The sequence below is a fragment of the Heterodontus francisci genome, chromosome 5 (assembly GCF_036365525.1).
Source record: "Heterodontus francisci isolate sHetFra1 chromosome 5, sHetFra1.hap1, whole genome shotgun sequence".
Taxonomy (NCBI): domain Eukaryota; kingdom Metazoa; phylum Chordata; class Chondrichthyes; order Heterodontiformes; family Heterodontidae; genus Heterodontus; species Heterodontus francisci.
The window spans coordinates 103852002-103875024 of record NC_090375.1 but is presented as its reverse complement, the minus strand read 5'-3'; the positions used below and the strand labels follow the sequence as shown (position 1 = coordinate 103875024).

Sequence of the window (23023 nt, the reverse complement as noted above, 5' to 3'; positions counted from 1 at the left end):
ACCTCTATCTCACGCTCGCTGTTGGGAGGCCTGTAGTACAGCCCCAACATTGTTACCGCACCCTTCCTATTTCTGAGTTCTGCCCATATTGCCTCACTGCTCGAGTCCTCCATAGTGCCCTCCTTCAGCACAGCTGTGATATCCTCTTTGACCAGTAATGCAACTCCTCCACCCCTTTTACCTCCCTCTCTATCCCGCCTGAAGCATCGATATCCTGGGATATTTAGTTGCCAATCATGCCCTACCCTCAACCAAGTCTCAGTAATAGCAATAACATCATACTCCCAGGTACTAATCCAAGCCCTAAGTTCATCTGCCTTACCTACTACACTTCTTGCATTAAAACAAATGCACCTCAGACCACCACTCCCTTTGCGTTCATCATCTGCTCCCTGCCTACTCTTCCCCTTAGTCACGCTGACTTCATTATCTAGTTCCTTACAGGCTTTCGTTACTACCTCCTTACTGTCCACTGACCTCCTCATTTGGTTCCCATCCCCCTGCCACATTAGTTTAAACCCTCCCCAACAGCGTTAGCAAAGGCACTCCCAAGGACATTGGTTCCAGTCCGGCCCAGGTGTAGACCGTCCAATTTGTAATAGTCCCACCTCCCCCAGAACCGGTCCCAATGTCCCAAAAATCTGAACCCCTCCTTCCTGCACCATCTCTCAAGTCACGCATTCATCCTGACTACTCTTTCATTTCTACTCTGACTATCGCGTGGCACTGGTAGCAATCCTGAGATTACTACCTCTGAGGTCCTACTTTTTAACTTGGCTCCTAACTCCCTAAATTCTGCTTGTAGGACCTCATCCCGTTTGTTACCTATATCATTGGTGCCTCTGTGCACAATGACAACTGGCTGTTCACCCTCCCCCTTCAGAATGTTCTGCAGCCGATCTGAGACATCCCTGACCCGTGCACCTGGGAGGCAACATGCCATTCGGGAGTCTCGTTTTTGACCACAGAACCGCCTATCTACTCCCCTCACAATCGAATCCCCAATGACTATTGCCCTTCCACTCTTATTCCCGCCCTTCCAAACAGCAGAGCCAGCCACGGTGCCATGAATCTGGCTACTGCTGCCTTCCCCTGGTGAGCCATCTCCCTCAACAGTATCCAAAATGGTATACTTGTTTTGGAGGGAGATGACCGCAGGGGACTCCTGCGCTGCCTTCCTGCTCTTTCTCTGCCTTTTGGTCACCCATTCCCTTTCTCCCTCAGCAATCCTAATCTGCGGTGTGACCAATTCGCTAAACGTGCTATCCACGACCTCCTCAGCATCGCGCATGCTCCAAAGTGAGTCCATCCGCAGCTCCAGAGCCATCATGCGGTCTAACAAGAGCTGCAGCTGGACACACTTCCCGCACGTGAAGGAGCCAGGGACATCAGCCGTGTCCCTGAGCTCCCACATTGAGCAAGAGGAGCATGACACGGGTCTGAGATCTCCTGCCATTTTTAATCTTAAGCTTAACTTAGTTAAATGAGAAAGGAACGAAAAGTTTTTACCAATCACACGATAAAATAAAAAGAGAAATAGAAAAAGCCACACCACCGAGTCCTTTTTTTTTGGTTAGAGGAGGAGGGCGGGAGGGAGACACTACCCGTGTAGTGTCCCGGGTTCAGAAACAGCCCAAATATATAGGGTTTTACTTACCCAGCCCCCTGGGCTCCGCCAAAAACAAAAGGAAATTAAGTTTACTTTGAAACTGACCTTCCCAGCTGATCACTCGCTCGCACTCTCTGCTCCCGAATAAGCTGCTGCAATGAAAGGCAAGTTATTTTAAACGGCCCAAATATATAGTGTTTTACTTACCCAGCAGCCCCCTGGTCTCCGCCAAAAACAAAAGGAAATTAAGTTTACTTTGAAACTGACCTTCCCAGCTGATCACTCGCTCGCACTCTCTGCTCCCGAATAAGCTGCTGCAATGAAATGGTGCAGGGATCCGATATGAAATGAGTTAGAACAATCTAAATTAAGTTCCCAGTCCACATGGGCTTAAAGCAACAAAAGGAAAAGAAAAGTCTACCAACTAGCACTAAAGTTTCAATCTTACTCAATGAGACCACAGAATGGTTGGTGTGGTCGTGGAAAAATCCACATTGATACATGAAGGGTCGTCTCCTGAGGCATAGGCTAGCGTACATTGTTGAGTAGAGTGGAGAAAGTTTGACTTTATCTGAATCATGTTGGACTTGACCTGGGAATGCACCATACAACACTGGTTCGCATGAATGGAAAATGTCCTATTTCCCAGAACAATAATGAATATGGAAATGCCCTTCCAAAAATACAAATTAAAAAAAAACTGAGGTTGCACAAGTATTTAGGAATGCAGAGAATTGATTTTAATTCTCAACATACCCATTCTGAAAAGAGTGCAAAAACAGTTCCAGGATTTCAGATTTCATGGAATCATACAGCACAGGAGGCAGCCATTTGGCCCATCATAACTTTGCTGGCTCCTTGAAAGAATCCAATTGATCACACACCCCTGTTCTTTCCCCAAAGCCCTGCAAATTTCTTCCCTTCAATTCTCTTTTGAAAGATACGATTGAATCTGCTTCCAAAACACTTTAAGGGAGTGCATTGCAAACTGTAACAACACGCTGAGTAAAGAATATGCTCCTCAACATCCCCTGGATTTTTTGCCAATAACCTTAAATCAGCATCCTCTGGTGACTGACCACCCCCCACCCTCACCCCCACCTCAGCCAGTAGAAACAGTTTCTCTTTAAGTAAAAGATCTCAACTTTAAACACCTCTATTAAATTCCCCCTTAGTATTCTTTGCTTTAAGGAGGGAGCTTAATTTACATTGTACTTTAGAGTCAGCACATGTACTAATTATGTATTAATGGCCAGTAATTCATGAGTCGGTGCTAACTTTGGCCACACTACTGAGCTGGATTTTGTGTTGGAGACAGCTTTCCATGCGCTGGCCGAAAAGGCGGGGGGAGCCCTGCCTCTGCCTTTTCATGTCCCCTCGGAGTGATCCTGCAGTCTTTTTGATTCAAAGTTTTAGGAGGCGGGTTCCCTGTCCCTTTAAAAAGTTTAAAGGGACAGGAATCCAGCCTCCAAGAGCTGCCAGCCAATCAGAGGGATGGCAGCGCATCGGAAGCAGTGACCACTGCCGGTACTGCAGAGTCCTCGGGCCAGCGGTGGAACACTGGAACAGAGGTAGGTGAGGCAGTGTAGCCAGCGGCTGTCCGGAAGGCCCTGGTGGGGAGGGGTGGGGGTAATGATCTTTCAATCCAGTGTGAGTGGAGTACCGTGGGCCACAAATTGTCCACGGAGAAGGGACTACACCCCACCCCCAAAGCCCGCATGGAGGGTGTCTCTTTTACAAGGAGTCCTCCCTCTGTGCAAAGCCACCCTCCTCCCCCACCCCGCCCCCCGGTTGGTAAGATCCAGCAGTAGCTGGAAGAGGCCGTTAATTGGCCATTAATAGGCTACTTAAGGGCCTCAACTATCCTGTAGGTGAGAAGTCTGTCGCCAGTCTATCCTGTCCTCGGGAAGATCGCTGGGTGACAGGAAGGCGACGGGCCACCACCCCGCCTTGCCACCTGTCACAAAACTCCGTGCCCCCACCCCAATTCCGATCCCGCCTCGGGTGGAGGGGGACCCTGTAAATCCCCAGCCCTAAACTCCAGAGAATAATTATTTCTAATATACATTAATCCACATTCTGGTGTTAACATTTTTTCTTGTTAACTGCTTACTAAGTTAAAAAACAGGACCTCTAGGGTTGTAATCTCTGGATTACTCCCTGTGCCACGTGCCAGTGAGGCTAGAAATAGGAAGATAGTGCAGCTAAACACGTGGCTGAGCAGCTGGTGTAGAAGGGAGGGTTTCAGATATCTGGACCATTGGGCTCTCTTCAGGGACAGATGGGACCTGTACAAAAACGACGGGTTGCATCTAAACTGGAGGGGCACTAATATCCTGGCTGCAAGGTTTGCTAGCGTCACTCGGGAGGGTTTAAACTAGTGTGGCGGGGGGTGGAAACCAGAGCAGTAGGACAGCTAGTGAAATAAATGAGGAGGACATCGTAAATAAGGCCAGTAGGACTAAGAGGAAGAGCAGGCAGGGAGATGTTGCTGAGCACAGCGGGACTGGTAGTCTGAAGTGCATTTGTTTCAATGCGAGAAGTATAACAGGTAAGGCAGATGAACTTAGAGCTTGGATTAGTACTTGGAAAGATGATGTTGTTGCTATTACAGAGACTTGGTTGAGGGAAGGGCAGGATTGGCAGCTAAATGTTCCAGGCTTTAGAAGCTTCAGGTGGGATAGAGGGGGGTGTAAAAGGGGTGGGGGAAGTTGCATTACTGGTTAAGGGGAATATCATAGCTGTACTGTGGAAGGACACCTCAGAGGGGTCATGCAGCGAGGCAATATGGGTGGAGCTCATGAATAGGAAGGGTGCAGTCACGATGTTGGTGGTTTACTAAGGCCTCCCAACAGCCAGCGGGAGATAGAGGAGCAGATATGTAGACAGATTTTGGAAAGATGTAAAGGTAACAGGGTTGTGGTGGTGGGTGATTTTAACTTCCCCTATATTGACTGGGACTCACTTAGTGCTAGGGGCTTGGATGGGGCAGAATTTGTGAGGAGCATCCAGGAGGGCTTCTTGAAACAATATGTAGATAGTCCAACTAGGGATGGGGCCATTCTGGACCTGGTATTGGGGAATGAGCCCGGCCAGATGGTCGAAGGTTCAGTGGGGGAGCATTTCGGGAGCAGTGACCATAATTCCATAAGTTTTAAGGTACTTGTGGATAAGGATAAGAGTAGTCCTCGGGTGAAGGTGCTAAATTGGGGGAAGGCTAATTATAACAATATTAGGCAGGAACTGAAGAATTTAGATTGGGGGCGGCTGTTTGAGGGTAAATCAACATCTGACATGTGGGAGTCATTCAAACGTCAGCTGATTAGAATCCAGGACCAGCATGTTCCTGTGAGGAAGAAGGATAAGTTTGGCAAGTTTCGGGAAGCTTGGATAACGAGGGATATTGTGAGCCTAGTCAAAAAGAAAAAGGAAGCATTTGTAAGGGCTGGAAGGCTAGGAACAGATGAAGCACTTGAGGAATATAAAGACAGTAGGAAGGAACTTAAGCAAGGAGTTAGGAGGGCTAAAAGGGGTCATGAAAAGTCATTGTCAAAAAGGATTAAGGAGAATCCCAAGGCTTTTTATACATATATAAAGAGCAAGAGGGTAACCAGGGAAAGGGTTGGCTCACTCAAGGACAGAGATGGGAATCTATGTGTGGAGCCAGAGGAAATGGGTGAGGTGCTAAATGAGTACTTTGCATCAGTATTCACCAAAGAGAAGGACTTGGTGGATGATGAGCTGAGGGAAGGGAGTGCAGATAGTCTCACTCATCTCATTATCAAAAAGGAGGAGGTGTTGGGTGTCTTGCAAAGCATTATGGTAGATAAGTCCCCAGGGCCTGATGGGATCTACCCTAGAATACTGAGGGAGGCAAGGGAGGAAATTGCTGGGGTCTTGACAGAAATCTTTGCATCCTCATTGGCTACAGGTGAGGTCCCAGAGGACTGGAGAATAGCCAATGTTGTGCCTTTGTTTAAGAAGGGTGGCAAGGATAATCCAGGAAATTATAGGCCGGTGAGCCTTACGTCAGTGGTAGGGAAACTATTAGAGAGGATTCTTCGGGACAGGATTTACTCCCATTTGGAAACAAACTAACTTATTAGCGAGAGACAGCATGGTTTTGTGAAGGGGAGGTCGTGCCTTACTAATTTGATTGAGTTTTTTGAGGAAGTGACGAAGATGATTGATGAAGGAAGGGCAGTGGATGTTATCTATATGGACTTTAGTAAAGCCTTTGACAAGGTCCCACATGGCAGACTGGTACAAAAGGTGAAGTCACAGGGGATCAGAGGTGAGCTGGCAAGATGGATACAGAACTGGCTCGGTCATAGAAGACAGAGGGTAGCAGTGGAAGGGTGCTTTTCTGAATGGAGGGCTGTGACTAGTGGTGTTCCACAGGGATCAGTGCTGGGACCTTTGCTGTTTGTAGTATATATAAATGATTTGGAGGAAAATGTAGCTGGTCTGATTAGTAAGTTTGCGGACGACACAAAGGTTGGTGGAGTTGCGGATAATGATGAGGATTGTCAGAGGATACAGCAGGACATAGATCGGTTGGAGACTTGGGCGGAGAAATGGCAGATGGAGTTTAATCCGGACAAATGCGAGGTAATGCATTTTGGAAGGTCTAATGCAGGTGGGAAGTATACAGTAAATGGCAGAACCCTTAGGAGTATTGACAGGCAGAGAGATCTGGGCGTAAAGGTCCACAGGTCACTGAAAGTGGCAACGCAGGTGAATAAGGTAGTCAAGAAGGCATACGGCATGCTTGCCTTCATCAGTCGTGGCATAGAATATAAAAATTGGCAAGTCATGTTGCAGTTGTACAGTACCTTAGTTAGGCCACACTTAGAATATTGCGTGCAATTCTGGTCGCCACACTACCAGAAAGACGTGGAGGCTTTGGAGAGGGTACAGAGGAGGTTTACCAGGATGTTGCCTGGTCTGGAGCTGCATTAGCTATGAGGAGAGGTTGGAAAAACTCGAATTGTTTTGACTGGAACGACGGAGGTGGAGGGGGCGACATGATAGAGGTTTACAAAGTTATGAGCGGCAAAGTTTAGAGGTGATGTGCGAGGCAAGTTTTTTTACACAGAGGGTGGTGAGTGCCTGGAACTTGCTGACAGGGGAGGTGGTGGAAGCAGATACGATAGCGACGTTTAAGAGACATCTTGACAAATACATGAATAGGAAGGGAATAGAGGGATATGGGCCCTGGAAGTGCAGAAGGTGTTAGTTTAGGCAGGCATCAAGATCAGCGCAGGCTTGGAGGGCCGAATGGCCTGTTCCTGTGCTGTACTGTTCTTTGTTCTTGTTCTTTGTTCTAAACAACAATTAATGGACAAATTTACTTGCAACTTGCAAATTTACTCAGGATATTCTTGAATCTCACAGTCAGCTAATTTAACTTATTTAAATCTAGCATGAAAGCACTGGAAGAGCTGATAAGGTTCCAATGATCAAGATGAAGTTTTTGATGAACTCCGCAACATAGGCATTGTCCTGTCTACCATCACTGAGTACGTTGGAGTGGGAAGAGCTGAAAGCAGCAGGACACCAAGACCCAGGAACTTTGTTGCTGAGTGCTTCCAAGCACCAACAGAAGACATCACTCTGATAAACAGGTGTTCAGTACTATGCTGCATCATTGAGGTAACAGATCCTACCAGGCATCAAATTTGGCATGTCAATTCCCACCAGCAGTACAAAGTCAGTCTCTCAGGGTTGAGATATTCCCCCATTATAAGGTGACACTGATTGCACTCACATTGGCATTCATGCAGCTGTGACAGCACTCCCCATTTATTAATAAAGGTTACTGCTCCACCAAATCTCAAATGATATTTGACCACCAGTAGAAAATTTTACAAGTTAATGTTTATTTTCCATTGAGTGCTCACAATGCACACAACTTTGGGAAAGTCAAGAGTTCCACAATTGTTTTATAATGTTGTGGGCTGAATTTTCTTGGCCCTGGCTGACTGGCTTGGAGGCCTGGGTGCTCGGAAAATATTGGGGATCCAAGTCGGGACAGCTTCCCGACTCATTCCCACCGCTGGGGATCTTTCCCATGGGTAAGCAGGAAAACAGCTTCCCACACCACGGAGGCAGACAGTCAATTTACATAATTAAAACCCCAATTAGGAGTCCCCCCCCATCTCTACATCCGGTGGCTACCAGCTCCGTGGAGGCAGTCCAGGGAGGGATTCGGGGCCGGAGACTCCATCTCTGAAAGAGGGGGCCATGGGCAGGAAAGGCCCCAACCGCAGCCCAACAAGCCATCCAGAGGGGTTTGCCCTCTGATAAGGGGCCTACAAGCTTCCCCCTTTGATTAATAGATTTAATTTTACTCCTCCAAGGACACATCCATGTTGAGGTGCCCACGAGGTCTCCTACCTGCCTCAATAGTGCCTGCCTCTCCCAGTGGGCTGCCGAGGCTCTAGTGCTGCAGGCCCTCTGACTGGCTGCAGGCCCTCTTAATAGGACAATGAGCTCGAAGGTGGCCAATCAGGAGGCCACTTCTGGGAATATCGCTGTGACGATCTTGCTGCCATTAGGTGCAGGCTCAGGACCCCCATTTGTTCCCAGCATTGGGGTCCCAAAACGCTGGGAAAATCCTGTCCACACATTTCCCACTCTACAGCACCTTTTCTGACCATACCCCTCCCCAGATCAGTTGTGAAAAGGCCACCCATGACATACATTGATAAGGCAGAAACATAACAAAGCAAACTTTTTGCCTTCTAACACAACTTCCAATCTTTAAGCCACACAGGCAGTGCCTTGAAGTATAAGGCAGAATAACTGTGGTTTGGGGCATGCTGCATAGTATTTGCCAAAGAGGCATAGGCATGCTTACGAAAGAATAAATTCAGAAAGATGAGCTCCCGGAAGAGGATTGGGGGGAACATAATTCCCATGCATTACATTAAACAGTACCCCAAGTACAATAGATGTGACTGGCACTGGTTAATGTTCTTTTAATTGAACCGTGTATTCTGCCCATTCTACAAACTGAAGAAAAGAAATTCAACACTTTGTACATATTGTTACGACCAGGTGAGAAGGGGTCGAGGTGTTCCCTCTCAGCCTTTGCCTGGTTTAACCATAACATGGCTTAATTTTAGGAACACCGTGTTTTTAGCTCCCCCTCAGTGAATCCTTGGTCACTGCTCTAATTGTAAGGCAAAGAAATCAAACAGGTTTCCTTAGATTTAAACAAGAAAGGTAGAAGTTTATTAATCTTAAACTCTAATCCGGTTAACGACTATGAATAGGCAACGCAACCACGCTAGCATGCATACACGATAAACACACATACAGATAGAGAGAAAAAAAGTAGAAAAGAATAAAGCAGAAAAGTTTGAGGCAAAATCTGTTAGTTATTTACTGTCCTTTGAGCTCAACGTGGAGTCTTTGGTTGTCGGTCAGTCCTGCTGTTTGTTGGGGCCCAGTTCATGCTTCAACTTATCTCAATGTCAGAGTCTTTTCTCTCTTGAGGTTTACATGTCTTCCATGGGTCCGATGGCGTGGGAGAAAGCAAGAGAGAGACAGCCAGGAGAGAGGCTTGCTTGTTCAGCTTCAATTGCCAACTGCTTTTGTCCCTTTCTGTGTGGCACAATTTCAAAAAACAAGTTGGCCAGCAGGTCAGTCATATGACTAACTGGCTTAACCATTTCTGTGTTTGTAGATTGTATTATCTTAGCAGTTCCTGGAATGCTCTTCCTTCCACCCTCAATATCTGGTGATCAAAATCCATTTGGGTTAATTGGATCAGGGAATAGTCCTTTGTCTCCACAAGCAGTGTCTCTAAGTATGCTAATGTCCTTCCAGCCCAAATGTCTGGTGATCCTTTTAACAAGTCATTTCTTCACTCCAGCAATTTTTTTTTTAAAAGAGCATTTCATTAAAAGGGACTAGAGAGAAGATAAGGACAGGAAAACACAAATGCATTTCTCTCATTCATTCAGAACCCGAACAATTATGACAGCCTGTCTTTAAACACCCTTTTTGGCATCCCAATAAACATGTGGTTTTTGAGGAAGTTCTTTTTTCAGTTTGCACATTTCCATGACTGCCTAAGGTATCTTTGTTCTTGTTGAGGTCTGCAGGGGTGTGGGTGGGGAGGGGGGGGGTGGGGGGAGTAGATTTAATTAGCCCTAGGTTGGAGTTCTGCTCAGGGGCAGCGGCAGTGAGCGGTTTCACTTTGAACTCTCTTTTATTGCATTGATGAGTCATGTAAGGGCTTTTCACCTTCACAGTGATTATTGACAACGCAACCGGCAGCTGACGTCATCCAACTGCGCCAATATGCGCACATGCGCAAATTGGTTCATACACTCTGCGCATGCGTTGCGTTCCGCAGTGCCAGGACTGGTTGGTGCATGCGCAGAAGACGTCATCGCGTAACGCGGGCAGATGCTGGGGGCTCTGGGCTGGAGAGAGCAGGGGTGGGGGGAGGGGGGATCTGGGGAGCGGGGAGAGAGCGGGTGTGGGAGGAGCGGGGAGAGCGCTGCCGAAGACATTGCTGGTGGCGGGCGCGCTCTCCCTCCCCTCCCCGGCCCGCTCATTCACTGCCCGCCCGCCCGCTCCCTCCCCTCCCTGGCCCGCTCGCTCCCTCCCCTCCCCGGCCCGCCCGCTCGCTCCCTCCCCTCTCCGGCCATTGTGTGCTGCCATGTGTTTAGGTTGCCATCTTGTGATTATTTGAGCAGTGCCATCTTTAATCCTGGCAGCTGCCTGACGTCGCAGATTGCAACGTTTTACTGGCACAGGCTGCATTTGCGCATGTGCCATTGCAGTGTCACCTAGTGGTTGCGTTGTCAGCAACGCAGCCTTTCACCTTAGGGAACGGCTGGTTCCCTTTTTTCCTGACTGTGGGGTTGGATTCTTTGCTAATCTTCCTTTTGTCCTCTTGGACACTCCTGCTTGCTGGTATTTGCTGCACTCCCCTGTGGCACTTGGAGTTGGAATCGTGCCTGCTCTTTGAAAGTGACAGGGGGCTGCCTGGCAGGGTGGCCAATGCACCCAGCATATTGCTGTGCATGCCCAATGGTGATGCAGCATCATTACTACAGTTTTTTAATGTTTGGTTGCCCAGTTATACTTTGTTTCTAAGACAGCTGAGCTCTAAACATGTGCATCGACTATACCTGTGCATTCCTGTGAGTGCACCACATAAATGGGAGGAAAAAAAATTAACAAATGAAATCCAAAGATGATCCAACACTGGATGTTATGAATACTGTTCCTGGTTCAACTATTAAGACCAATGTGGTAATTCTGCCCACCTGTTTCATTTGGCCTGGCAGCTAATAGTTGCTGTGCCCAATGGCACAGTAACCTTTGCGCAAAGGTCAGCTGAGGCCGGAATTTGAATCAATCTTTCACTTCAGGTGAAACACTGCACCTCGTATTATCAGTTTTGTCAGCTCTGAAATTTAGCTGTCAAAGCTTTCTTTAGTGTTACATAAATAGTTAAAGTGATAGTGTAATTCACCCAAAGAAACATCATTGTATTGTGAAAATATCATTGCATGTTATATTCACAATATCAGCTTCCCAAATAACCTCCTCTAAATCAATTGGATGAATGTTATTTTTTGAACCAAAATCAGTGCTTTTAATTTTCTCACCTCCCTTTGTCATAATAAGTGATCCATCTATCTAATCAACTGAGAACTGATGCAATATGTTAATAGATGAGCATATTTCATATTTGTTCTTCACCATCTTGATGTGAAGATGTGATTTCCAAATCTCATTTACGCATTTACACAAAGTGTTGCACTTTATTCAGTTCTAATTCTAAATTTGGCATTCATTTTAATGATCAGCAAAGGATCATTTTAATTAACTGCCTACTGGAGGAGTTGAATTTATAATACAAGGAACCGAAAATCAATTTTTCTTGACATATCTATTAACCTATATACAATATTATAAAATCTCAACCTTTTTATTATAAGATGTACAATTCATTATTTACAAACCAGATCCGTCTTTTGAACACCACAACAAAAAGTCAACACAGTGAACATTTATACACATATATAATTCATGGTACATTTAACCATCATATACTTAAGAGCACAGAAGAATTTATGCCTCTTGCTGTACAAAGCCACAACTTGTTCTTAGTCACTGGTAATTTTGGACTGCTGTCTCCTGTTACTAATAAATGCAGTCGCATGGATTTCTAATAAAACATATTCTTAAAAAGAAAATTACTTTATAGGCACTAGAACTAATTCAGAAAAGCATTTCAGCACCATCCAGCAATGATCTAGTGGATATATTTCCTTTGCATAGTTCCATTTACTGTAGTGTATAAAACAAATTAATCTGCTACAAAGTTAGTTCAAATTTTTCTCTCTGGCATTTTGCTATAGGCCCCCAACAGCTTTTCATGCAATGTAATTACAGATTGTGCCATAAATCCACAGTTTTGCATCAATTTATATTTGTGCTATGTAGCTTATTCAACTCTTTTTTTTCTCTCCCTTTATTCCAAGATGTTTTATTAATTTTATAAAGCAGAAAATTAAAGATGTATAATGGAAATAAAATGGGTTGCAGCACTGACTAGCTTATGAGGAAATCTGTCTACAATCAAAAGAAATGTGGTAGATGTTTTATGTTAGGTTTTATCATCCACAAAATGACCCAAAAATTACATTGTAGTACATAATATTGCACAACCACCTTCTTGCAAATGTCACCTGATTTTTAGATAGAGCAGATTTTGTTTTCTCCAGTGAAAAATATATGTATCCTTAAAAAAGGAAGCAATTAATACAAAATATAGGGCAAATACATCACGGTTTACCTAGAAATGATCGGCTGCACTGTACTGGACTCCCTCCTCCCATGACCAGATCACAAAATGAAGATGAAACATGGTGTATATAGTCAACAACAGTGCTTCAGAAAAAGTTACAGCAGCAACCTCAAGCAAAACCGCACACAAGTAAGAATGACTTCAGTAAGGAAAAAATTACCTCTAGTGGCAAAAATGAAGTTATACATCAACACAAGTCAAAACACTTCCAACACATACTATGAAATATTATCAATTTTTAAACTTTTATTATTCATGTGCAAAATAGCTGATTTTAAATTGCCAGTCCCTTTAAAAAGCAAGCCGTCAATCACTAAAGCAAGGCTACAGGTTTGTTAATGTCCTATAGAAAATTGCTCTCATAACATGCAACCAACTGCACTCAGCCATCAAGCTCCAAACAAGGTCACATGTGGAGTTTATACTTGAAAAACCCTAAATAAGCAACATTTGTCAATTGACTAAGGTAAAATCTCTGTAGCTTGACTCCAACAATATGTTCACCTACAATCAAACAGAAAATGCTGGAAACACTCAGCAGATCAACGACCTGAAACATTAGATTGCGGTGGGAGCGGGGAGTCCGGTTGTGCATGGGAAACTTGGAAGTAAGTGCAGCGTGTCTGTCAGTGGCTTTTTAACACAGCCACAGCACTACCATACTACTAACAGGTTTCCTGGCCAATTAGCATGAGTGGGAGTGATGACGCCCACATGAGGTGATTTCAACTCCAGTATTTAAATGGGCACTTCAAAAATGAAACTTGGAGCTTGGGAGTTGGGAGCATAACCAAAGGAATTGGCAGAATGGAGTCCAAATATTAAAAGGCTTAGCCTTGTCTCCCAGGATGTGCTGCTGGAGGCTGTATGGGCCTGCAGGGATGTACCCTTCCCTACTGGTGAAACCAAGAAGGTGTGACTAGAGGTTGCCCATGAGGTCACCAATAGGAGCACTTTGCCACAGTTGTGGGTTCACTGCCAAAAGCAATTTAATGACCTACACAGGGCAGGAAAGTTGACTACAGTGACACATTCACTTACATCCTGATATATGTATCAACCCAACCCCCTACATTACCTTCTCAAGCCTACTCCAGCATATCACTCCTCCTGCCAGTTTACCCAGCATATACACCAATCCCTCTCTGTCTATATACTTCCTCACAACTTCATCTGTCCATTTACCACTGACAATCAACCTTCATCATGCAATATCACTCCTCTCCCTTATTTTCACCCTTAAAAAATCTTTTCAATACATGCCAATACTCTCAATCATTGGCCTATATTTTCCCTCCTTGCAGGAGCAAAGTACGGAACATGAGGGAGAGAAGGATAGAGCAGGGTACTTTCTAAATGGGAAGAGGTTAAGTACAGTGGATGTCCAAAGAGACTTGGGGGTTCAGGTGCATAGATCTTGAAAATGCCATGAGCAAGTGAGGAAATTAATCAAAAAGGCTAATGGAATGCTAGTCTTTATATCCAGAGGATTGGAGTATAAAGACACAAAGGTTATGCTGCAGCTGTAAAAAAACCCTGGTTAGACCGCACTTGGAGTACTGTGAGCAGTTCTGGGCACCAGATCTTAGGAAGGATATATTGGCCTTGGAGGGAGTGCAACGTAGGTTTACAAGAACGATACCTGGACTTCAGGGGTTAAGTTACGAGGAGAGTTTACACAAATTAGGCCTGCTTTCACTAGAATTTAGAAGGTTAAGGAGTGATCTGATCGAAATCTACAAGGTATTAACAGGAAAAGACAGGCTAGATAAAGACAAACTATTTCCACTGGTTCAAGATTCTATAACTAAGGGGCATAGGCTAAAAATGAGGACCAGACCATTCAGGAGAGATGTTAGGAAGCACTTCTTCACGCAAAGGATGGTAGAGGTTTGGAACTCTCTCCCACAAACAGCAGTTGAAGCGAGAACAGTTGTTAATTTTAAATCTGAGATAGAAAGAGTTTTGTTAAGCAAAGATATAAAGGGATATAGGCCAAAGGCAGGTATATGGAGTTAGGCCACGGATCAGCCATGATCTCATTAAATGGCAGGACGGGCTCAAGGGGCTGAATCGCCTACTCCTGTTCCTATCTTCCTATGTTCCTATGTTTCCTATGAGAGGTAGGGAACTTGAGATGGCCCTTCAGCCATCTCACAACTGACAGCTGCAGAGCAGGAGGCAATGGACATCAGTGGCATCTCAGCATGTTTGGCCTCCAGAATTGGGGGCCTCCCAGCTACCTGCTAACAGAATTAAATATCAGGCAGCCACATAGCATACAACACTCACTCATGTCAGCAGCGAGTGAGATATGATTATGTGCACAATGATCAGTCAAAACATTCTTACATTGACAGTTATAATTCATGTCTTAAATCTTCCACCAGACATTCAAGCATACCACAGGAGGTGGTCCAGGAAGACAATGAGTCCTCAGAGGAGTTCACTCCCATTGTAGGTGCACCTTTATAGGATCCATGCAGACCATGCACCAGCTCAGACTCTCACACTTCAGTGGGACTGAAAAGACAGACTGTTGGGTTGTCACCTGATGACTCACACATCACAGATGACCAAGAGCAGATGGTGGAGGCAGGGACAGCAGTGGAAAGTCTGTGCCAGAGGCCAGAGGATGCTCCAAGCTCTGCTCAGCTGGACACAGGTGCTGAACCTCGGGGGCCATTGACGAACAGGATACTTCCGGAGCAGCAGCAAAGAATATGCAATATACAGCAGGTGTTCCAGATGCACTGTGCACATTTGCAGAGAGACTGGAGGAGTCTATCTTAAGCATGAGTGGCATGTTGACGCAGCGCAGGCTTTTACAATGATGGGCTGAAATTTATACTCCTGCCACCGATTTCTTTTTTTTGTGAAAACAATGGCGGTCTGCCCTTATGGGCCGAATGTTGCAGAGCTGCGCAATATTAAGCGCGACGGCTCATTTGAATAGCCGGATGGGACTGCCCTTCTTCCCCCCGCCCCCGATGAGATGGAGGGTGGGGGGGGCTGTCCATCCCCGGCAATGGCGCCAGCTGCCTGCACGTAGGCGCTGACACCATTTTTAAAGGGCTTCGAGCCCTACCATTCAATTTAAATATTTAAAGGAACATTTAATAAAAATAATTAAATACATTTAGTCTGTCCCTCTCCCAGCCCCCAATAACAATTAAATTAATTACTTGCCCTCTCCCCCACAAAACACTTAGCATGTTCACCTGACCTTCCCCTCCCCCCAAAGTACATATACTTTAAATTATAACCCTTCTCACCATCCCCTACACCAATGATATTACTTTGACCCCGCTCCCTCCAAACCCCGCACTGAGAAACTTACCTCCTTCCCCCCCACCCCCCAAAACAATGTTATACCTCGGTTCCCTGGACAGGGATCCGAAGGTGCGGGTGTGCTGGCCAGTGCACGAATATCGCACTGGGACAGATGGTGGGAATTTTGATTAGAGATACAGCACTGAAACAGGCCCTTCGGCCCACCGAGTCTGTGCCGACCATCAACCACCCATTTATACTAATCCTACACTAATCCCATATTCCTACCAAACATCCCCACCTGTCCCGATATTTCCCTACCACCTACCTATACTAGTGACAATTTATAATGGCCAATTTACCTATCAACCTTTGTAAAGGTAATTAATTAATTAATTAAATTTATTTCAATATGTTAATGGCGGTCCCATTGCTGAGTGACGGGGGGCCGCCATGAGGCCTCGCCGCCGCCAGCATTATTGGGCCGGGCCCTCACAGCGTCTGGCTGCATGGCGGCCCTCTCCTGGAGGCATTTTCTGGCCCCCCTGCCACAACCCCCGATGTCAGAGGGGGATCTGTAAACTTCAGCCCAATGTCTTTGTTCATGGAAAGAGTGGCCAACTGCAAGGAACGCCAAATGCAGCAATCAAATGAATGCATGCAGGCCCTCACCAATGGCTTACAACTATGAATGCTACCTTAAATAGGATAAATGATGCCCCAGCCTTGGCCGTTAATCATCCCACTGATCTGCAGGAAAGTGCTCTTCAGTTCATGGCTAGCAGCAAAGTGTGGGTGAGTCATGAGAGGGATGATGGTGAAAGGGAACATGGAAGTAGGTATTCAACTCAAAATGCTTCCACTTCTCACCTATTTCCTCCCATGCATCTTGTGTGCTGATGGTTGAGTATGCCACTGCATAGTTGCAGGTGCAGCAGTCTTTGGCAGGGCCTTCAAGAGCTTCAAAACCCAGAGGACTTAGCCAAGAGTATCTCAGCAGTCAAAGCAGGGATCTAAGCAGCCTGCTTCTACTCAGAAGTTTTAGGAAGAGTAAAAATTTGTTGTTGTACAAGGGTATGCACATGGGCGTGTTGCACTGTGTTAGATTGGTAAGTTTCTGTTTTATTTTTGAGACATATATATTATTTCTTTTGACCACTTTTCCATGTTGCCCATTTTTGGTTGCCGCCTAGCAGGTAGACTTTCACTTGTGATGAATGGTAAGACAAGAATTGACACCAAGCAATGAAAGGCTATGAAAGGGACGCTTGTTTGTTTGCAGGAGTGTTTTGTATTAGTGTAATTTCAGGGAGTAAGTGGCTTTTATTTCCACAGATGCTGCCTGACCTGCTGAGTATTTCCAGCCATTTCTGTTTTTATTTCAGATTTCCAGCATCTGCAGTATTTTGCTTTTATTATTGGCTTTTATTGGCGTTTGCCACATGACTGGACTAGTGGAACCTAAGTGAACTTCGCAATAATGAGGGCACCCGGACAGCAATGTGTGACCTGCTGAGGCCTTGATCACACCCCATTCCACCTGCTTCTCCTTGTGCTCTATGACTTGTTCCTTTTGCAGGTCCAAATCTCGCTACTGTACAATGCCGTGCAGAGCATAGCCATCAGCCACATTTTAAGTGGGTATCCCTTGTCTCCAAGCAGCCAACTGGTACGCCTGATTCGAAGTGTGAAGAAATTAGTGAGGGTGTATAGTGTCCTGTATTGAACTGGCTGATTGTATTGTGATAGCTAAGCATTTGTATACTGCTCGACTGCTTCTCTGCTGCCGTCCCTGTTGGGAGGTGTAAATAAAGTTTCAATATGGCTGCTCCCAGTAAAGACCTCATGTAGATTTACTCTGTGAATGCACAACAGGGTGGACTGCTGCAGGCCAAAAGCAGCATGGCAGTTTTCTGAGAATCTTGTGCGCACCTGCATAAACATCTTTTTGTGGCTGCACAACAACTGCACATTGATGGAGTGGAAACCCTTACAGTTGATGAATACTCCTGGGTGATCTGGGTGGGGCGTTCCTTAATTGCCATGTACATGCAGTTGATGATGCTCTACACCTGTAGAAGTCAGCCAGAACCATAAACGCGATTGCCATCATTGCAAGAAAAGTATACATAACTACCAGTCCTAGCAAACAAAGCATCAGTCACTTGTCTTATGCATTTGTGAGCCACCAAATGCAAGTTTCTGCAAATGTCTCTGACAGTATTCTGGAGGGATCCAGAGGCAAAGAAGCTGAGGGTGGTGGCAGCCACTTGTAAAGCATGGCCTCTAGTCCAGTTGAAAGCAGGTCTTGCTCCAGCAGACTGCAAATGTCTGCCACCATCTGTCTTGACACCCTGAGCCTTCTGAAACACTGGTGTTCTGACATGTCAAGGAAGCTTATACTCTGCCTGTAGATCCTGTGTGCTGGATATGGCCTCCTGCAAGCTGCACCTCTCTCCTGTGGAGCTGGAGGTCTGTGACCAGCAAGCTGGTACTGCCCCTGTTCCTGCTCATCTTCATCCTCATCTGAGATCCAAAGTAACACAGCGTAAGTGGCACCTATGCTGAGAGCTTCAAAATGCAGATCAGAACTCCAAACCTCCAAAATGTAGTTAAAAACTCCAGAATTGTAAACCAAACCTCCAAAGGTGCAAAAGTTGCCTCTCAGCACAAATACTGGCACACAAGCAGACAAGAAAGCAAATGTCAGGTGGCAATGCTTAATGGGATATTTCTGTATTATGTCTTCTGTGTACTCAATTCTTGCTGTGCTCTTACCTTGTTTTCATTGGTGAGTTAAAGAAAGCCCAGGCATCCACAGTTATATTGCAAAACCCGTGATAATATCACAGTAATTGAGCGATTAACAGATTAAAATTGACAACCCACCTCCCCCGAGGGGGTTGCAGGCACACAGCCTAATGCATTGGAGTTAAATACAGAATTTGGCAGGTTGGAGATGGCTTTCCGATGGGCTTGCACTTTTCCAGCACTTAAACCGCGCCCAAACCCACACGTTCACCCATGTTACAATTTCCCCCATTAACGCTGTTTCTTTCTCCGCATATGCTGCCTGACTCACTGAATGTTTTTAACATTTTCTGTTCTTATTTCAGACTTGAAACATTGTATTATTCTGCTTTTGTTAAAATGTTCACCTAGTTCTGTTGGCTAATGTTATGCATGTAAGATAAGCCACTTTACATTTTTAATTGGTCAGATGTGGCATTGATAAGAAGAGATGCAAAATTGTGGGGGGCTGGATTGAGTGTAATAAGCATTTATACCATGTATTTAATTCTAACTTAATGGTTATTAGACATTGCGTGGAAGATCCTGAACTTCATATGATTGAATACTGATAAGTTTAAAATTTATTCACTCCCAAACAGTTTAACCAGCTATTTGATCTAAGTAGAAGCTATTTCATCTAAATAGAAACCATTCACAAAAACATTTTACATAAAAATTGTTAAACTTTAAAAATATAATATTTTCTTTCATCTACAACTGTCAGTAGATTGACTAAATTCACTGGGTATGAACACTAGGAGAGTTGAGCATTGGGACTTTTATTCCAGAGAATTGTATTGTTATATCTGATTTTTCTGCCTGTATCATGTACACAGTTAACTATCACAGGTTGCAATCTATGGTGTTGTATCGTGGCAACTAAGAGTATTTCCCAATATTGTACAAATATAGAAATCTGAAGAATACTAAGTTATTGTGCAGTTTATGTTGTATATGTATTTAACATATGGGGACTCTTAAAGAGATGATTGACGCAAGTGAATTAAGAAATATTCTCAATCTGGCAGGAGTATCGTCCCCATGCTTACAGACTTAGCATTTAATTGAAGCATGGAGGCACTTATTCTGCATGAAAGTCACATGAAAGATATCATTATTGTCGTGCATTTTGGAGATGTGGCTGTACCTTTTTATAATGCAGGAAAAAATTGGATTGGAAATTAAAGTGTGTTAGTGATTATGCCCCAGGATGATGAACTAATTTTACCTTAGGGTTTTGTCATGGTGTACTACCTAATGTATTACTTGTCAGGTGATAAATTATGTTGCATTTCTCAACTGATCAACAGTGCCACAGAAGTGTAGATTATGTCATAACTGGTAGATAACAATATCACATAGTACAATTATAACTTAATGACCTGTGATGTGAAAAATCAGTTTCACACACAACCTGAGTAATGGCCATTGAATAACTAGAATAAGGAACTGAGCAGCTGTGCCTTACTAATGTTCTTTCACTTGTGAAATTAGCTCATGCCACAAAGCAGTTCCAAACTGTGCTCTTTCAAACTTATGAAAGGCTGAAGATAATGTATGTCTCCCAGTGATATAGCCTATTTCACTTCAGAATTTTCTATTAGGATCAATCCATCTCACTTCTTATTCAGAGCTGTCTTTGTCCTTCAAACCCAAATTACACTTCATTTACATTTTCAGCTTCCGACGTGTAAGTTTGGAATACATTCTTACATCAGTGCATTACAAACAGGCTCTTGGTACCTACAATACAGAGATTTTGCAGAAAAACAAGAAAAGATCAGGTATAGAGCTGAAATGTTGTAGCTTATTTCAGTGTTGTCTCCTAGAAAATGAACTAAAATCCTTATCATTATTTTTCTGTAAGCTAAGAGAAACTTTTAGATGAATTTTATATATATTAGTCTCCAGTCACATATCAGTCTGTTACTTGACTTAACCTTTTCACAAAGCTACTGTTTGGAGTAGGAGGAAATACAAAATGCATGATGTCACAGATATCATTCACTTCTTCCAAGGAAATTTTTATAAATCTTCAAAATTCAATCTGAAAAATCATTACTTTGGGGAAGAGTTAATTTAATGACTTTACTTAATGCCTAAAATTCAATAAAATGTACCTTATCTTTAATGCAAGATAGTAAACTTCACCAGCGTGTGATTAAATACCATTTACATTGTTGGTAATTAAAGTCACATATCAACATTAATAATCTTAGAAATGAATGTTGTACTGTAAATGTATGAACAAAGACCAACCCTCCTACTCGGAATACCTTCAAACTCTGTCCTCTTTAACTGTCTGAGCCAACTGGAGCGCCCAGCTGATCCACAGACTGTCAACGTTGCAGAAAAGGCCCTTGTCCATTGGGCACACATTTTAAACAATATTGTCTCAGCAACATTTATAACTAAAAGAGACATCGATCATTCCTGTTCTCAAATAAATGCCGAAAAAGAAGCAAAATGTTGCTAAATAGTAGCTGCAAACCCAAAACAGTTGATTTTTTATATATCTAAGCAGTAAGTTGATTTGTTTTCGCACATGTACCAGATTCACGCGGTGCAACGCATAATCTAACACACAGCATAATCACAAAATTACTGGTTGACTGCAAACGAATTGAAGTATCCAGCAATAATAAGCAATGAAGCAGTGGTGCTGATTAATTATAGGGGAGTTGTTATCACTATAATCTATTTGCAGTCCAAAGAGGCGCGACAATTAATGGAGAAACAATACACGGGTCCGTTTAAAACTCAGTCTGACGAGTACAGTCTTCCCTAAGGCTTCAGTTATAACATAATTTAATGCCGGTATTTAGTTGGCAGCGTGTCTGTATTTTACACAGTGAGTTCATCGTGTTAAAGTATCTTGCAAAATATTTTTATGTATAGTTCCTACTGAAACTGGATATCATGATGTGCGCAAAAATAACATTTTAAGGAAGTCGTGGTGGATTAACGATGCAGGTTACTGCCATAGCGAATATTTATGACGGCTGTATCGCAATAAAACCGGTATTTACTATTAACGTCCCAGTACTGTGCAGGCAGAACAATGATCTGCATTGGCAAGAAACGTGCTTTAAAATGCACTATCTGCGTATTTCAAAGAATGGTCCCGAACGTTACAAGAGAACACTTCCGGTCACACAAAAGGTATGACAACATTCTTTAGATGCTGCAGAATTATATCCTTACAAAGCATTACAAAGCAACCAGCAGCCCTTCACCTATCACAAACCTCATTTGCAGCATTATTGCAAATGGTTATTTTATACACTGGCGTTAAACTAAAATGGTGTTTTTCAACTACTATTAACAAACCATTAGCATCTTAACATTTCTATATTTGCAAACATTCAGATGTCTGCACTTTCTGATCTGAACAGAACAAATGTCAAAGGCATTTGTACTGGAGTGTCTGAATAGCAATTATTGAGGGGACAGCTTACTTTAGCAGATTTTTGTTTGTGCTACTGGTTGTGTTGTGTGCTTTGCTTTTCCGACTGCTGTTGCTACAGCGATTTGGCACATTGAGTGTAAGTTACCTCCAGAGCTGTCCGAGCTGAAGGATGTGGATGATTGACTGTAGCAGCCAGACGCAGAAGGAACACGAGGATGTCTTGTTGTCTTTGCTGGTGTTCTTGGTCCTGGTGGTTGAAGGATGTCGTTGTGGAGACCGGGCATCGCTCTCGCCGCCTCCCCCAGCGCTGCTCAATAACTTGCCATCCACGGGGCTGGTACTGTTGGCACCGGCTCCGTTGTTAGCGCTGAAGTCGTGGATAAACCATCTGAAACTGAAGACCTGCACGGCCAGAGAGCCCAGCACCACGAAGAACAGAGTCAACCCGAACCACCAGTAACGGGAATGCAGGTAGTAGTCCACCGCCAGCCACACGTCCGTGCCCACGTCGGAGAAATAGACGGTGACCGCGGCCACGATCCACAGGCCGTCCCACAGTGTGTACCTCTGGTGCCGGGCGAAGCGGAGGCAGCGACCCCGGCAAAGCCCTGTGCAGCAACGGGAGGACAACTCCGCTGAGCCGGGCTCTGCGCTCACCCTCTCGCGTTCCTGCTCGTCCTCCTCCTGCTGCTGTCCATGGTCCTGATGCTGCCCGGAGTACGAGTGTTCCGAATTTTGCAAAGGAGTGAACGCCACGTCGCTCTTCTTCTTCATCTTTAACAGCCCGTCCGACTTAGCAGCCATCAGACTCCCTGGTCCGCTTCCTCCTCCTCCACTCCCTCTCTCTATCTTTCTCTCCTTCCCTCTCTCTCACCTCTCTCTGGTGCTGTCAGTGAATAGGGCGACCTCCACTTCCGGTATGTGAGACTGGTTATACACCACTAAACTTCCGCTATCTGCTCCTGATGGAGAGACCTGCCCATTGAAAAGAAGAAAGAGAACTCGCATCGCTGTCGCTGAATGGTCATTCGCACAAACTTCTGTTCTGAGGAAAGGTTCCCCACCTGAAATGTTAACTTGCTCTGTTCTCACCACAATG

General features: G+C 44.5%; 1 protein-coding gene across 2 annotated transcripts in view; it reads right to left on the bottom strand.

The window, feature by feature from the left end:
- Window positions 1-22728, bottom strand: part of xkr4 (XK related 4) — a 398037-nt gene extending 375309 nt beyond the window's left edge. For both annotated transcript variants that reach the window (XM_068030872.1, XM_068030873.1), the window contains exon 1: window positions 22070-22728. In XM_068030872.1, coding sequence (XP_067886973.1) covers window positions 22070-22728 — 659 coding nt within the window. The remainder of the gene's footprint in view (window positions 1-22069) is intronic.
- Between the last annotated feature and the right edge of the window lie 295 nt (window positions 22729-23023).